Here is an 18,474-nt window from a genome sequence, read left to right on the forward strand (position 1 = left end):
GAAATGAAGTGCCATGTTCATCCTATCATGTCAAGGGTATGCACTATTAACATGACAACACTGTTGACACTGACTTTGATCACCTGGCTTAGCTATTTGCCATTTGCCTCTACTGTAAAGCTACCCGCCTCTGTTTCGTTCATATTGTCCTCTGAAAAGAGGTCACCATACGCAGCCCAAAATTAAAGAGTGAAGAGTTATGCTCCACTTCTCAAGGGGAGATTTCATACATTATTTGGAATTCTTTTACATTGAAGCTTTGTTTCTTCTCTTCTCCCACATATGTTAATTTATTCAATAATTTATTTACAGCAGGATGGATTCATGGATATTTATTTTATCCTTTGTCATAATTCAATATGACACTATTTATTTTTTCGTGCAAATGTTACCAGTTTTGGGCATCGGGAGTTCAATTAGTTGGTTCCTGTGTCACTTTGACATACCTTCATCACGGTGGTTTTTTTTTTTTTTTGACTTCCCTATTTCCTGGCTCTGCACAGTACTCCAGGTTTATCTGGTATATTTTTTGCCTCAGTCTTAAAACTAACCATTTCTCAAAAAGATCCTACCTGATTCCTTCTATCAGAGACAGCTATCAGAAACCAAGTTCTGAGTGCTGGGGGAATCTATTTTTTACCTATTTAAATGTTTATATTTCAAGTTGGTTCTTTATAGAAAACATAGAATTGAGTTGTGCTTTTTTATTTCTAATCAACTCTGACAGTGTCTGTCTTTTTAAAAGTAATGATTTTGGGGCCGAGCCTTGTGGCCCAGTGGTTAAGTTCACACACTCCGCTTTGGGGCCCAGGGTTTCGCTGGTTCGGATCCTGCGTGTGGACATGGCACCGCTCATCAGGTCACACTGAGGCAGCATCCTACATGCCACAACTAGAAGGACCCACAACTAAAATATACAACTATGTACTGGGTGGACTTAGGGAGAAAAAGCAGGAAAAGCAAAAAGATTTAAAAGAAAAAGATTTAAAACTGATGATTTTTTTCTGTCTTTTAATTGATATATTTAGATCGCTTACATTGAAAGTGATGATTGATATAGTTGGATTAACAGCTACCATGTTTGTAGATTTTCCATTTATTACATTTTTTTTGTTTATTTTTTCCTTATTTTCCTGCATTATTGTTTAAAATGAACATTTTGTATGACTCCATTTTATCCCCTCTCAACATATCAAGTATAATTTCTTTTAAAACCTTTTTTGGTTGCCCTAGAATTCACAGTATACATTTTTAATTAATCTTAGTCCACCTTCAAACCTCTTCACAGGTAGTGCAGGTACCTTATAATGGAGAATTGCCAATACCTCCCTGTCATTCCTTATGACACTGCTGTCATTAATTTCACTTATACATATGCCATAATCACCTCAAATATTATTACCATTATTATTTTAAATAGTTATGGTTTAGATTATTTAAAAACAGGAAAAAATAAAAGATTTTATTTTCCTGTGTTTGCCCCTTCTCTGAAACTTTCCCTTTCTTTATGTAGATCTGAGTTTCTGACCTATATCATTTTCCTTATTCCTGAAGAATTTCTTCTTTTTCTTGGAAGATACATCTGCTAGTAATGAATTCCCTCAATTTTTGTTTGTCTGAGGAAATGTTTGTTTCTCCAAATTTGGAAGAAAATTTTGATAGAGGATTTTCATTTGGTGTTTTTTTCTTTCAACACTTTTGAATAATTCACTCTCATCTTCTTATATCGTTTCTGAAGGGACATCCAATGTAATTCTTACCTTGTTCCTCTGTAAGTAACATGTTTTCTTTCTCTGCCTTCTGTGAAGATTGTTTTCTTTGTCCTTGTTTCTTTCAGTTTGAATATGATATGTTTGGATGTAGATTTATAGACATTCGTCCTACCTGGTGTTCGCCGAACTTCCTGGATCCTGACTTGGAATCTGTCACTTATTTTGGGAAGTCCCTTGCCATTCTTGCTTTGCATATTTCTTCTACTATTTTCTCTTTATTCTCCTTTTGGTATTCCAATTACTTCTATGTTACAACTTTTGAAATTGTCCCACGGTTCTTGGATATTCTATTTTGTTTTTGTCTATATTCTTTTTCTCTTTGCATTTCAGTTTAGGAAATTTCTGTTGACCTATCTTCAAGCTACTGATCTTTTCTTGGCTGCTTCCAGTCTATCGAGGAACTCATCAAGGCGATTTTTTTATTTCTGTACAATGTTTTGATTTCTAGCATTTCCTTTTGAGTATTTTCTTAGAGTTTTCATCTCTCTTTTTCCATTACATATCAGTTCCTGCATATGTTCTACCTTTCCCTTTATATGTAAATGTATGAAATGATATATATAAAATCATACATATAAATCATATATATTAATAAATAATCATAGCTATTTTAAATGCTCTGGCCGATAAATTAAATATGTGTGTTATAACTTTGTCTTGTTCTGAAGTTTGCTTTGTTTCTTCAGATTGTGGTTTTTTCTTTCTTTCTTCCTTCTTTTTTTTTGCATGGCTTGTACTGTTTGTGGAAAGCTGGGCATGATGTACTGGATAACAGTTAACTGAGGTAAACAGACCTTAAGTCTGAGGTTTCATGTTAATCTGTCTAAAAGTTGGCTGTGTTTATGTTTCTTGTAGCTATAGTTCCCAGAGTCTGAAATCTTGTAGTGTCTTTGTTTCTGTGTTTCTTCTAGCCTTTGGGCATCCGTATGTAGTCATCTTTAGAAAGGCTCTGAATCTTGCAGCTTTTCAAAATGTAATCCACTGTTATTATATTGGAGTCCTGTCTAAGTTCTAGTAAGGTGTTGGGGACAGGAAGCATTGTATAATCTTCTGATTAAATATCAGCCTTTGTTTCTGAGCTGTGACCTTTGCCAGTGTTTCTTAGCTTTTCTTCCCCATCCCCCTGACCTTGAATTATATAGGAAATTCAGAGAGAACTGAGTGTGCTCACTACCTTTCCCTCAGCTGAGAAAAGGCTCTAGTACACTTTTCCCTGGAAAGTACACCTCTGTTATAGAAAATTCCCTCCATATATTTCACAATGGTCATTTTTCCTTTTCCCTGTAGAACGACAAGGACAACGTTTTTCATTTTTCGCTTGAGAGCCTCTCAAGCTTCTTAGAAGTAATCCCATTAAAGTGTAGGATTTAAGTTTCTGTAAAATCCCTTCAATCTTTTTGATCCTGTGGTTTCCAGAAATTTCTTATTCTCGTGTTACTTCATGCTTAGCCTCCAACAGTTCATCAATATTACCATTTGAGTGTTTCTACCAGTTTATGGCTACCATGGCTTTTAATCCAGGGAAGTAGATCTTGCTTAAGATTGTGGTTTTACTTGTCTATCCAGATTTTGGGGTGCATTTTTGTCCTGCAAACTCAAATCCCTGTTGATCCAAGAAAAGTCCTTTTTTTCTATTTGTTCAACTTTTCCCATTGTAAGGATAGGAGTGATGGTTTTCAAGCTCTTCACGTTAAACTTGAAACCCAAAGGTGAATTTTTCTTTTTTCATTCAGCATAGTGCCCTTGAATCCATCAGAATTGTTGTATGCACCAATAACTAGTTCCTTTTAATTTTATAATTAGTTCCTTCTATTCCTTGATATAATGTCCCTCCATTTGTTTAGTAGTTGATCTACTGAAGAACAGTTTCATTGTTTCCAGTTTTTGACTATTACAAGTAAAGGTATTAAGAACAATTTTGTACACTTTTTTGCAGATATAAATTTTTAGTTTTGTTTCTTTTTTAAGAAAATGACAAATATTTTTCAGACTGTGACATTTTGCATTCCTGCCAGCATTTGTTGTCACCCTTTTGAATGTTTTATTTATTTTACTTTTTTATTATAGCTGTTATAATGGGTGCATGATTATATCACAAAATGTTCTTATTCTTAATTAAATATTTTAGTTCTTGCCATTTGTAACAACATGGATGAAACTGGAGGGCATTATATTATGTGAAATAAGTTAGACAGAGAAACACAAATACTGTATGATTTCACTTATATGTGGAATCTGAAAAAATAAACAAACTTATAGAAAAAGAGATCAGATTTGTGGTTACCCAGGGGGTGGAGAGGTGGGGGTCAGGAATTTGATGAAGGTGGTCAAAAGATACAAAATTCCAGTTATAAGTAAGTACTAAGAACGTAATGTACAACATGATGAGTATAATTATCTATGCTGTGTGGTATATTTGAAAGTTTCCAAGAGAGTAAATCCTAAGAGTTTTTATCAAAAAGAAAAAAACACATTTTTCCTTTTTTTCGGTATCTATTCGAGATAGTGGATGTTGACGAAATTTATTGTAATTGTTTCACAATATATGTATGTCAAGTCATTATGCAGTACACCTGAAACTTATACAGAGCTGTATGTCAATTATATCTCAATAAAACTGGAAAAATGTTTTAGTGATTCTACTTCCTTTCCTTTCCCAGGCAAAATTTAGGATACTTTTGTTTATATCTATATGTATACATAGAAATTTCTATCTTTCTCAGATTTTCATTGAAATTGTATTAACCCTATGTATCAATTTGGGGGAGAATTGACTTCTCTACTCTGTTGAGTCTTCCCATCCATGAACACAGTATGAATCTCCATTTATTTAGATCATCTTTGATGTTTTATAAAAACATTTTGTTGTTAACATCGTACAAATCCTATACACATTTTGTTAAAGACGCATCTGAACATTTAATTTTTTGTGTAGTTGTAATCGTTGTTATATTTTAAATTTTGATTTTCATGTCCATTTTTAGCATAGAGAAGTGAAATGGATTTTTAAATGTTGATCCTGTATCCTGTGTTCTTGATAAATTCAGTTTTAGTTATAAGAGTTTCTTTCTTTCTTTTCTGCACATTCTGGGGGATTTTCTTTTCCTTATTTCTTTTTTCATTGAGGTTACATTGGTTTATAACATTATATAACTTCAAGTGTACCTCATTATATTTCGACTTTTGTACAGACTACATCGTGTACACCACCAAAAGTCCAGTTGCCCTCTGTCACCATACAAATGTACCATTTTAACCCTTTAGCCATCTCCCCACCTTCTTTCCCCTTTGGTAACCACCGATCTGTTTTTTGTATCTATGTGTTTGTTTGTTGTTGTTGTTTTTCTTCCACATATAAGTGAAATCATATGGTATTTGACTTTCTCCATATGGATTATTTGCTTAGCATAATACCCTCAAGGTAAATCCATGTTGTCGCAAATGGAATTATTTCATTTTTTTTTTTATGGTGGAGTAGTATTCTGTTGTATATATATACACAACATCTTCTTTATCCCTTCATCCATCAATGAGCACTTGGATTGTTTCCAAGTCTTGGCTATTGTGAACAATGCTGCAGTGACTATAGGGGTACAAATATCTTTTTGAATTAGTTTCCATGTTCTTTGGATAAATACCCAGAAGTGGAATAGCTGGATCATATGGTAGCTTTAATTGTAATTTTTTCAGGAATCTCCATAATGTTTTCCATACTGACAGCACTAGTTTACATACCTGCCAGCAGTGTATGAGGGTTACCTTTTCTCCATATCCTCTCCAACACTTGTTATTTCTTGTTCTGTTTATTGTAGCCATTCTGGCAGGCATGAGGTGATAGCTAATTCCAGTTTTGATTTGCATTTCCCTAATAATTAGTGATATTGAACATCTTTTCATGTGCCTGTCAGCCATCTGTAAATCTTCTTTGGAAAAACGTTCAAATCCTCTGCTCATTTTTTAGTCAGGCTGTTTGTTCTTTTGTCATTGAATTGTGTGAGTTATTTATATATTTTGGATATTGACTTCTTATTGGATATATGATTTGCAAATATCGTCTCCCTCTGTGGGATTTTCTATGTAGACGGTTATGTCACCTGTGAGTAGGGACAACTTTATTTCTTCCTTTCCAATATATCTATCTTAATTTCTTCTTTTTGGTCTTCTCACAGTGGCTAGAACTTCCAATGCAAATTTGAATAGCATTGGTGAGAAACAAAATCCTTGTATTTCCTATCATACATGCAAGCATTCAGTCTTTCACCATTAAGTATAATGCCAGCTGTAAGTTTTTGTGAATATATTTTGCAAGTTGAGGAAATTCTCCCCTATTTCTCTTCTGCTGAGAGTCTTCATCATAAATGCATTTTGATTTTTTCAAATGCTTTTAGTGCATCAATTGATTTTGTCATGTACTTTTTTTCTTTAGCCAGATTGCCATATGATTGATTTTTAAATATCACACCTATTTTGTATCCCTTAAATAAATACCAGTTAGTCAAGTTCATAGTGTTGCTATGTATTGCTGAATTCTATTTGGTAACACTTTGCTAAGAATATTTGTGTTTATATTCATGAGCAATATCAGTCTGTAGTTTTCTTATTCTATACTAACTTTGTTTTTTATATCAGGGAAACACTAAGTTCACATAATTACTTAAGAACTGTTCTCTTTTCTTCTATTTTTTCCAAAAAATTGTATAGGGTTGGTGTTAATGATTCTTTAAACATTTATTGCCACAGTCCAGTGAAACCATCTGAGACTGTGGATTTCTTCTTTGGGAATTATAATTATGAATTCATTTTCTTAATAGTTAAAGAGATATTCAAATTATATATTTCATATTAGGTATAACAGTTTATGCTTTTCAAGAAATTGCCTTCATATAAGTTGTAAGATTTATGTATTTAGACTCTGTATTTAGAGTTGTTCATTTCATATCACATTATACTTTTGATGTCTGCAGGATCATTAGTAATATTCCTTTCTTTGTTCCTGACATTAGTAATTTGTTTCTTCTCTCTTTCCTTATCAGTCTTTTTGATATCTGTTGAGATATCTTCTTTTACCCATGGATTATGTAGAAGTATAATGTTTAACTTCCAACTCTTTAGAGATTGTTTATTCTGTATGATTTCAATTCTTTAAAGTTGTTTTTAAATTATTTCTTCAGGTTTGTTTTATGTTCCAAAGTATGGTCTATCTTGATATATGCTCCATTGAGGCTTAAGAAGAAGGAGGAATCTGGTAATGCTGTGATATGGATTATTCTATAAATGTCAGATTCTATTGAGCGACACTTTGTTGAGTTCTTCTACCCTTGCTAATTTCTGTCTAGCTGTTCAATCAGTTAAGAGAGGGTTGTAGAAGTCTTCAACTATAATTGTGACTTTGTCGATGCTCCTTTCAGTTCTATCATTTAGTGCTTCAAACGCATTTCAGCTCCATTTTTTTAGTGCATCCACAGTTAGATGGCTATATATTGTTGGTGGATGGATCCTGTTGTCATGTTAGGATAACCACGTTTACCCTTGATAATTTCTTAATTTTAATTCTGCTTTATTTGATATTATTTTATCCACTCTTGCTTCCTTTTGCTTAATGCTTGTGTGGTGTATTATTTTCCATCCTTTTTCTTTCAACATATCTATATCGTTACATTTGAAATGAGCTTCTTTAAACAGTTTATAGTTGGGTCATCATGTTTTTTTAATCCCATCTGCTAATCTCTATCCTTTAATTGGTATATCTAGATGGTTTTCTTTTAATATAACTTGTGAAATGTTAGGGTTTAAGTGTGTCATTTGACTTTTTGTTTTCTATTTGTTCTTTCTGTTTTTTGTTCCTGTGCTTTTTTCCTTTTCTTTTGTTTGCGTTCCTGTAGGTTACTTAAATATTTTGTTTGGAATTCTATTTGGCTTTGTCTCTGGTATCCTTAAGTGTACATGTCCTCATAGTTATTTTTTCCTTGAATGTGGTAGGTAATACATTATTATCTCCATAACATGTCTATTTCTTTTATCACTTACAAATTCAGTTAAAGCATAGATATCTTACTTTCCTTTACATTCTATCCTTCTCTATTTGTAATATTATTGTACTGAGAACTTCATCAGCCACTGTTATTATTTTTGCTTCAGTCATCATTCATAGTTTAGAAAACTCAAAATGAGAAACTAAGTCTGCCGTATTTAATTATAATTTTACTATTTATCTTGTTTTTTCTTACTTCCTAATAAGTCAAGATTATGTTTTTAGTAACTTCCTTTCTGTTTAGGAAGTATTCTTTAGCCATTCTTTTGGGGTAAGTGTGCAGCTCATAAATTTTCTTGGTTTCATTTAATCTGAGAAGTTCTTGATTTCTCCCTTATTGTTGAAGGATATTTTCACTGGGTATGGGATTGTGGGTATCCTATTTCTTTGTTTACTTATAAGAAATGGAATAATCCATTTCTTTCAGTACTTGAAAATTATTGTGCTACTTCCTTCTGGCCACTGTAGTTTCTGAAATAAAATCTACTTTCATTCTAATTGTTTTCTTCCTTTCCTAGGTAAGGTGTTCTTTCTCTCTTATTGCTTTTGTTTTCTTTGCTTTTAGTTTGACAATAAAAGTTTTTTAATTGAGGTAACACTGATTTATAACATTGGATAAGTCTCAGATGCACCTAATTATATTTCAACTTCTGTGTACACTGCGTGCTCACCACCAAGAATCTAGTTGCCATTCATCACTATACAAATGTACCCCTTTGCTTCTTTTGCCTTTCCCCAACCCCCAACAGAAGTGTTTTGACTTTGTTGTAGTTTGACTATGATATATTTTGTCCTGGGTTTTTTGACAGATTCTTAAATCTGTATATATATATATCTTTTGCAAATTTGGACAGTTTTCAGCCATTATTTCTTCAAATTCTTTTATTTTTCTAATGAAGATTTTCCCTGAGATAACATTTGTGACAATCTTCCTCTATTTTATATGTGGGTCACAGCCTCAGCATGGCCACCAGCAAGCGGTGTAGGTCCACACCCAGGAACCAAACCTGGGCTACCGAAGCAGAGTATGCCGAATTTAACTACTAGGGAACAGGGCAGGCCCTTTCAAATACTTTTTTAACCCCATTTTTTTCCTTTCTTTTGGAATTCCCATGATACAAACATTAGATATTTTACTGTAAGCCCACAGATCTATGAGGCTCTGTTCATTTTTTTCAGTCTATTTTCTCTTTCTTGTTCAATTTTCGTAATTTCTACTATCATCACACTCATTGATGATTTCTGCTATCCAAATGTTTTCTGTCTTGCTAGCTTGTCCTTTCCCAGATCACATATAGCCAAAGAGAGCATGCTTCTCTTTGAGCCTTTTTTTGTTTGTGCTCATTGGTGTTCTGGCTTATTGATTTCTTCAGTAACTAGTCTGAAATACACGAGGCAGCAAGAAAACTCTGGGAATTCATTGTTATTCCCTTTCTCAGGTCCCTAGTTCCCTAACCCATCTGCATTCTTCTCTCCACGTTTCAGGTGGCCAATAATCTTGCATTCACTTCCTACCTATTTCAGTTATGCTTTGCTTAACCTTGCACAAATCAATAGGCTGTCTTTCTCAGTTTCATTATATACAGAAAGGAGGTAATTAAATGTAGCTCACAGATCTTGGTGATGGTGCTGGGAAGGAGTAGTTTCAGGGAAAGGTTTGTTGAAAAAAGTGACATTTAAAATGAAACCTTGAATGAGTAGAAGTTGGTATATTGGTAGTTGAATTTCCAGGTGCAGGCCACCCCAGGCTCAAAGGTTCTGAGCAGGAAGGAGCCTGGGGAAATAAAGATCTAAATGAAGTCTGGAGAAGTTGAATCCAAGTGGACTTGGCAGAAAGGAACCTGGAGTGGCACAAGTGAGTCATAGAAACAAGGCCAATGTCAATGTAAGCCCAGCCATTACAGCACCTGTCCATTGCAGGGCCTTATGTAGTGTCATCTGATTATTAAGCATACAACAGGGAACCTCTGTATAATATATTCCTAACTTAGAAAAATCATCTTCTCATAAGGTATGTTACTATTTACACAAAGTATCATACTAACATTGCCATAGATTTCACTATATGCGCTGATTGTAATCCAATGTATTTGAGACATCAGACATCCCAAAGAAACATGTTGTGAAGTAGAACACCTCAGGGTAATCCAGGAGGCCACACTTTCAATCACTGAAAACATTGTTAATCTCTGCTCCTATGTCTCATTATATACAAAAAGCAAACAAGTAAAAAAGTTTCCCCACCTTTCTAATAATCTTCCCTGCTTTAATTAATTACTGGGACTGAAATTACATTTAAGCTTCTATCCAAAAAAAATTTGAACACTGGTAATGTTTTACTCATTTTTCCTGCATTTATAATTTACTAGAAAATTTGGGGAAATCTGTTTTAACTCTATATTCTTACTAGTAAAATGAAGATATTTGTACCTATTCAAAAGTTGTTATGAAAATTAAATGAGTTAATATATGTAAAGAACTTAGAAACATGCTAGACCTATAGCAAATGCTATAAAAATGTTACTTATAGTTATTAATTTTCATCCATTTGAATTCCTTCAGATTTTTCCTCCAGTATTTCTCTTAGTTTATTGAAACTTAAGGAGTAAGAATTTTGATAGAACAGAGAGAGGACTATCTCATGTCAGCCATGAGGGCTTGAGAGAGATCATTAGAGTACTACATAAACAAGTTATGCAGAACACATGCAAGGAGGAGCAGGGGAAAATGTGGCTCACTTTCAAAGACAAATTGTGTTCATAAATTATTTTCTGGGGGCCATGCTGAATCCAATACTACACTTAGAATTCTCCTCTGTTTCCTCTGCCCTCAGCACTATTGACTCCTCTGCCACTGGGACTTGGAATTCAGATGAGCAGCATCGTTAACTGCCTTTGTGCCTTATCAGAGTAGCTGGACATTAAGCCATGAAAAGGAATGAAGAACTGATTCACACTAACATAAATGAGCCTTGAATGCATTCTGCTGAGTGAAAGGAGCCAGGCACAAAGACCACATATTATCGTTCCATTTATATGAAATATCCAGAATAGAAAAATCCATAGAGACAGAATGCAGATGTATGGTTGTCAGGAGCTTGGGGAAATGGGAAGGAGGAGAAACTGTTCAATGGGTTAGGGATTTCACTATGCAATGATGGAAATGTTTTGGAACTAGATAGAGGTGGTGGTGGCACAACGTTGAGAGTATACTAAACGTCACTGAACTGTTTACTTTAAAATAGCTAATTTTATGGTATGTGAATTTCACCTCAATAAATTATCATAAAAGAGAGTAGTTGTCGTCTTTTGCAATATTTTCTATAGAAAAGCCTACAGAGTGTTATATGTAATTACCATACAATAGAGTTCTAGGACATAACATGATCATGAAAGTGAAAGTGCTTTATACAAGAGGGAAGACCGATCTGGGACAAGAAGAGATTCGACAGAGTGTTCCTGACAGAGGTGACAATGGCAACACAATCATTTTTTTAGGAATGACATTATTTTGTTCCACATAATCATTTTGAGGGAACTGTTGCAAAGTGAATCTGCAAATCCCATTACTGCACATTCAAAGCCAATTAGAAATGTCCACATAACGTATTTGGGGTTACTTGATGCTGATTCCTTGGTTTCACTTATCTTATTTATCAAATAAAGTCACTAACTTAAGAAGAGAAAAGTTGACATAGTTTCTTTTACCCTGAATATTCTTAGAAAGCTAGCTGGTTACTGCTACATAGCAGAGATCCTTACTGTCTCTGAATGTCATTTTGATTATTTTTATCTTTCAGGGTGCATTTCACAGAATGAATAAATTGAGTTCCTCTGTACAACTCTGTATCTATTTTTCATTATTTACTTTACAATGCCTTAACTTTGAAGTTTTTTATTTTATAATTTCTTTTGGGAAAAATTTTCTCTAAATAAAGAATTTAGTTCTGTAGAGATATGTACTATTCATTAGTTTAAAATTTGACAATGTTGAAAATTTATTGACATACATTATATTACTAGAAGATGCTTTAGAAAATGATAATGTGAAATGAGAAACATCAGACCTAAAAAAAATAAATGAAGAGAAAAACTACGGAGGAATATCAACTCTTGTTTTCTTATTTTGTCAGCTATTACATATATGATTAGCAGTTTCATATAAAAGGAAACTCTCCAACAAATATTTTCTAGGAAAAATAAGCAAGTATGGCAGGACAATAACTAAAATAGTGTAATGTAGTCACTTTAGTAATGTCATCATTTTTAATTATGGACAAAACCTTATGTTTAGTTATTGTTTTTATTAAAATCATTCAAGAATAACACCATTCATTAAGCACCTTCTATGTCCCAGGAATGGTGCTAGATGGTGAATATATGAAGATAAGCAAAATAGACATAGTCTCCGCCTTCAAGAAATTAAAGTTTGATAGAGAAATGGTACATTAAACCATAGCAATAGAGGTGACCAAGTGCTATGAGTTCATGGCAGAAAGAATTCAGCTTTTCTGAAGGAAAGGAAGTAGCAAAAAGCTTCCCATAGTAAAGGACATTTACGCTGCTATCTAAAGGGCTGTTAAGGGTTTGTGTCCCCCCTCTAAAATAGATAGGTTAAAGCCCTAACCCCTAGTACATCAGAATCTTGCCTTATTTGGAAATAGGGACATTGCTGATGCAGCTAGTTGAGTGTGACAGACCCCTAATCCAACTTGACTGAAGTCCTTATAAAATAAGACACACACACAAGGAGAACACCATGTGAAGATTGGAATTATGCTGCCGAGAGCCAAGGAACTACCAGGCACTGTGAGAGAGTCTTGGAACAGATCCTTTCTCAGTGCCTCAAGAGGGAGCATGGCCCAAATGACAGGACTGGTATCCTCCTGAAAGAGAAGATACCCAAAAAGACTTTCCGAGGAGAATGGATGACAAAAAAGAGAGGGAATAATCGCAAAGGATAACATACTGTACATTTTAATTTCAAAAAAGGAATCTTGCAATGGGGCAGAAAGATCAACAGTTGACCTGGGGGTTGAAGTAGGGGAAGAGGTTGCCCACAGAGTGACACTGGGGAATTTGTGGGTGAGATTGAACTGTTCCATATCTTGATCTTGATGGTGGTACATATTCGCATCCATTTGACAAAACGTACAGATCTGTGTTGTGAAAAGGTTGGATTATTTTGTGTCCAAAATCTACCTTATCTTAAAAATTAAAAGAGAATATTCTTGAGGTCATGGATCTTTTCAAATATATACATAATTCCACTTCTGATAATATGTAGTTAGCTTTCAAAAATCTATATTTGCTATTCTTGTTCATAAATTTCCCCAAGACACAGGTATCTCTTTATTTTTCTTATATTTTTGCAGGAGTATACTTATAGAAGAATTTAAACCTATACACTTGTACATCAACTAATTATATTTAATTTTGGCATAATAGAAATATAGATATATGTATAGACTAATGTTCATCTAAAATGAATTGTGATTATTTTCTGGTGTGAGATTTAATATGATATCTACTTGGAGTTTTTTTGTGTATCCTTTTTAATTGCTTAAATTACCTATGAAGGGCATGTACTATTTTTTTCAGCAGAATTTCTTTTTCTGAAACAAAAAAAGAAAACATCAAAAATGAAAGGAGATTAAAATGCTCATTTAGCAACTGGAATAATATGAACATCATAATTGTTCTAAAATGATTTCTATGATCACTCATTCTTATGGCATAGTAATCATCTGAAAGACATCTGTAGTGTTGCATGACATAAAGTGATGAGCGGCTTCTCAGTTGCAAACCACCAGATAATGAGGCCCTGTCAGTCCAGTCCTCTCAATATAGATCCAACTCAAAGGACCAGGGTGAAGATATCAAAGTTGTCTTGCTTTCAAAAGTTGTAACTCTAGTTGTTTAAGTAATTTGGCAAATAGCATCTTTCTTCAATCTGCAAGGCCTTTTAGAGGTCAGATATCTAATCTTCATAAATATTGATAAGCCAGAACACAACATGTCTCAAGAGGTCTGCACCCAAGGTGGACAGATCAAGTCGGCCTCTGTTCATTGCAGTTAAGTCTCTCACCATCATGCTCTAAATGTATGTAAAACCTACAAAATCAAACCCAAGAAGGAAAACACAAATGTAGTAAAAAGTATTTGTTTTTATTTTTCAGTATGCTTCATTAAAAAAGGTACAGTTTTATTAGTAGTATATTAATGAACTCAAAGAATGAAGTGACAAGTTTTTGCCCCAGATATTAATTTACATTTACCAACATCCACCAAAACAATTAAAAATGAAATAAATATATTTACATTTCATATTTCTGATATTTTAATGGCATTTTAATACGTATAAAATATATAACATTTATAATATTTTACTTATATTGAAAAGCAACTTTAAATATGCAAATAAGTGAATTATGATTTTAAAGTATCAAGGAATAAGAATAAATCATAAACAAGAATTTTAGAGGTCTGAATAAAGCAAATGCTTAAGGAAAGCTCATGAGTATAGCAGTAGTGAGTGGCAAAATGTTTGTTATTAATCTCAAAATACCTACACTTACCTTAATAAGTTAAGTATAAGATTTCCTTGCGCTCTTAAAGCTTCTCCATACTGCTGATTTCTAGCAGTAATTCTAAATAATTTTTAGGATTATTACTCTTCCAAAATAATAAATCAAGCTTTTCTGAAATCCAGCATTCAATGTAGACAAAGTTTATGAACAAGATTTGTCATTGTAAATGAGAGAAATATTCATCTATAAACTAATGCACTCAAAGGAAAATGTCTCTGTTTACATAAGTAATATGGATTTGACATTTATCTTCAAGTAATTCCTTTTTTTCTTGCTGAGTGACAGTTTTGTGAGCAAAAGTTTTAAAACTATAAATTGGGATGTGCCTAAAAAATGGGCAAGAAATGGCCAGCTGATTATTATCCTTTTAAAATAGTGTTGAATGGTAAATGTTGGGGTGCCTATTACACTTACATTATCTATTAAAGTATTTTTGAAATAAATTCTTGTTGCACTATAACAAATTAAAAATGCCCCTGCTTTAATAGACTTCAGCTTAAATAAATTGCTATTCTTTATCAGGCAAAATACATTATTATAGTAGTTAGCAAAGATTTCAAATGATGTTTGAACTCCCTTCTCTGACCTAAGTACCTATAATATAATCCCTTTGAGCTTGCACTATGTACACTATAATGAAGCTTTTAAAGTGTGTGTATGTATACATTATAATATGTGTACACACACACATATACATACATACATACATACATACATAGACCAAGGCACTGGAGGGGTTAACACATAATTAAGCGTTCTGCTTTTAAAATGTGCTCTAGTACAAAGTAGAATTTGATGAATAAATCTCATGCATCTAAATGTAAATTACATGAGAAATAGAGATTTATCTGAGTATTTTTGTTCATTTCTAAACTTTCTCATTCAAGTAGTCCAAGTTATAACAAGTGGTAATGGCTAAGCATTGCACTGTAAAAGAAAATGTTAAATACTGATGGCTAACTGATGAAAATGAGAATAATATTTTTCTAATAGGTGACTGCTCCACTAATCATGTTAAGTAGCAAGTTAGGCCTGTTGTTTTTTTATCAATAGTATCAAAAATAAACACAATAATGATATTATCATAAATTTTGATTCAATTACAATTTACAATGTAAATTTAAAGTATTAAGTATATGTATTTGAAATATTTTTCTAATATAATTTTTTTAGCATTTATTATATATATACATATGTATATATATGTGTATATGTGTGCGTGTTGTACAAAGAGATATATACCCATATGTATCTCATTGTACACCTTTTCTTTTATCATACACATGAGCACATAGAAGATTACAATATAACAAAAGGGATATTTAATTATATTGCCTTTTGTATTTTTTAAATGGAGCTTTTACAAAATCTGACTAATTTTTTAATGATTACATTACACTTATGTAAAGTGTTGCCCGTAGACCAGATTATTGCACTGTGGACACATCGATGTTACCCCAATGCAGGGTACACGAGATACAACTCTGGTTAGTAGCAGAGATTCTATAATGAACTGGCTACTACTGCTAAGAATCTTAAAGTAGATACTTAAATCTACTCTTTCTCCATAAGTTCAAAAGTGGCCTACCCACGCCTACTTTTGGTGGGCTTCTAATTTTAGAATATTGTGTTTAACTAATGCATAGCAAAAATCCCACAGTGTTGTCTTAATTTTGGATATGTATTTAGTTTTGTGGTCAGAATAAATTAGATTAAAACTGTATTGTTTCCAATTTGCCATAGTTCTTTTAATAAGATGTCCTAGATTCAACTTAACACTTGCCCAAGTACAATTATGAGTCTTCACTCTTTCTTTTCAAATTAATGTGTTTAATAATTAACCAGGTGTAAAGTGAATTAATAATTTATAATAATTATGGAAATAGTTTGATGTTAATTTCTTAACTTATAATGGTCATGCGTTGTTTCCACAAATAATTTTGTTTCCTTCTTGAGTGACTTTTTTTTCTTTTTAAAAAAAGAAAATCAAACCACTTTATTAGATACTGGATCATTTTCACAAGAAATATCTAATGTTTGATTCAGTTGGGAAAACGTGTGTTAATAAAAAATAATCTTTTCTTTTTTAATAAGCATCTGATTGTTTAAAAGCAGACCTCAGGACAGCTTCAGTGAAGGACAGAGAACGTTTCCACGTTACACAAATAGTTGTGCAATATCTGGATCTAAATCGTGTGCACAAGGTGCTTTCAAATTTCCAGCCTCTTCACATTTATCTTCCTAAGAGACGATACCTAAATAACCCATGTAGTTTGGCATTATGTAATCACTTTCTATGACATGGTAAGATACAAATTTTAAATTTTATTTTCAGATCTCACCTTATTTTCTCAAAAAATATTACAAAATGGACAAATGCCGTTTACCGATAAATAATAGCTTTGAGACTGCTTTCTAGGGACATTTCAGTCCACGATTAACTAGTAGGGTTAGGATTACAAAGAATTGTTTCTCACACCAAATTTGTTGATATAATTTTCTCTATAAAAGTTTTTGGGGGTCACCTAAAATTTATGAAACTTTAGTTTCATAATAAATACCATTAGGTAAAATATAAATCTCCTTAAATGAAGGGAAGAACAAGAGGTTCACAAATGTTTCCATCATTCATAATTAAATTAACAAATTTTGGCATATGTGTTTGACACTGGAAGCTAATAAAACATTTAGTATCCATGATCCAAGGGAGAAATAGCCCATTTCACACATTGTGTCTCATAGGTCAATGTAATTATCCTTTGGCAATTCTTAGGAATATTTTACAATAAAGTAAACAAAATTGAAGTGCCAGTGTCAAATGATGGAATGAGAATACAAGACAAAAATCTACATCAGCAAATTAAACTGCTTTCTTCTTTGATGAGATTTTTTTCATCCTAGTCTCCTTGCTGCCATATTTTTTTTGTCCCCTTTATTTACTCATAATACAATGATAGGGCATTAGTTCATGATCTGGCCCAATATGTATTTGTCATACAAAATAATCTAAAATACAGAAATAACCATTTAATTGCTATTTTTATTTATAGGTAGCTTAAGATTTTTTATATTATTTACATACTTTACATCATTCTTTTCTTTCCATTTTTGATAAAAGCAGTATACTGGTACAAATCAACTGAGTGAGAAGAGGTTGTTTTGTTCATTTAGGATTATTCACAGATGCCTTCCAAAAAATACATATTTTGGAGATCCCTAATGACTCTTTTTTTCTGCTGAAATTTCAATTTGACTTCACTGTTGACTTGGTGACATCATGGTTTCTTTCAGTGTCTAAAATGATTAATAGATTTATTCTGCTTACATAGTCATGGTAAGTGGCAATGCAAAACTAAGTATGTCAAGTCATATACTTTGCTTTGCTTGTAGTAGTAGAGCTGGCAGTAGCAGAAGCAGTAGCTTGACTGCCTAAAAAGAGAGGGTCCAAACAAGCTACCTTGGCAGCAAAGAATGAATGAATGCAGTGAAGAACAGCAAATAGATTTGAAAATTCCAGCTCCTAAAAAGGAAAGAGAAATGAATCACATGATATAAAAATAAATTCCTTTAAAAAATTGATAATAACTAAATAACTAGATAATAGCTAGACTTTTTTTTCAAGTGCAATAAACTTAGCTAGAATCAATTATATCTAATGTGTGGAAACTGTAGATGTTTTTACTGAATATGTAAATTTCATATGTATTTCAGATTTACTTCAAAACATGGTGGTCTAAGGGCTAGAATGACTAAGCATTTTTATTATCTGTTAAAGTCATTTCAATATTAATGAATACTGTATAGAAATACATTTGGCCTGATTAAAATTTTATTCTTAATAAAGTGCAAGTAAAGAGAAACATGAGAGTAGCTTAAAAAGTATTTTTATTTCCTTATGCACACTTCAAATGATAAATTTGGATTAGAATAATTTTAAAAATATTCTTCACTGTTTTCTAGAATAAGTTATTATCTGTCACAGGAAATTGAATATGAAATACTGAAAGCAAGAGGATATGAATGTTTATGACACTAGGAGCCAAACAGTTCCAGTCCAAAAAATAATCCATGCATTAATTTTA

At 32.7% G+C, this 18,474-nt stretch overlaps 1 protein-coding gene across 7 annotated transcripts in view; it reads right to left on the minus strand.

The window, feature by feature from the left end:
- Positions 1-16,217: 16,217 nt before the first annotated feature.
- The window catches only part of SNTG1 (syntrophin gamma 1), an 865,152-nt gene continuing 862,895 nt past the window's right edge, over positions 16,218-18,474 (minus strand). For 6 of the 7 annotated variants that reach the window (XM_070630619.1, XM_070630623.1, XM_070630620.1 and 3 more), the window contains one exon: positions 16,218-17,912. In XM_070630619.1, coding sequence (XP_070486720.1) covers positions 17,754-17,912 — 159 coding nt within the window. In that variant the 3' untranslated portion in view covers positions 16,218-17,753. The remainder of the gene's footprint in view (positions 17,913-18,474) is intronic. The other variant, XR_011543069.1, reaches the window with a different exon arrangement.

The sequence above is a fragment of the Equus przewalskii genome, chromosome 8, assembly GCF_037783145.1.
Source record: "Equus przewalskii isolate Varuska chromosome 8, EquPr2, whole genome shotgun sequence".
NCBI classification, from domain to species: domain Eukaryota; kingdom Metazoa; phylum Chordata; class Mammalia; order Perissodactyla; family Equidae; genus Equus; species Equus przewalskii.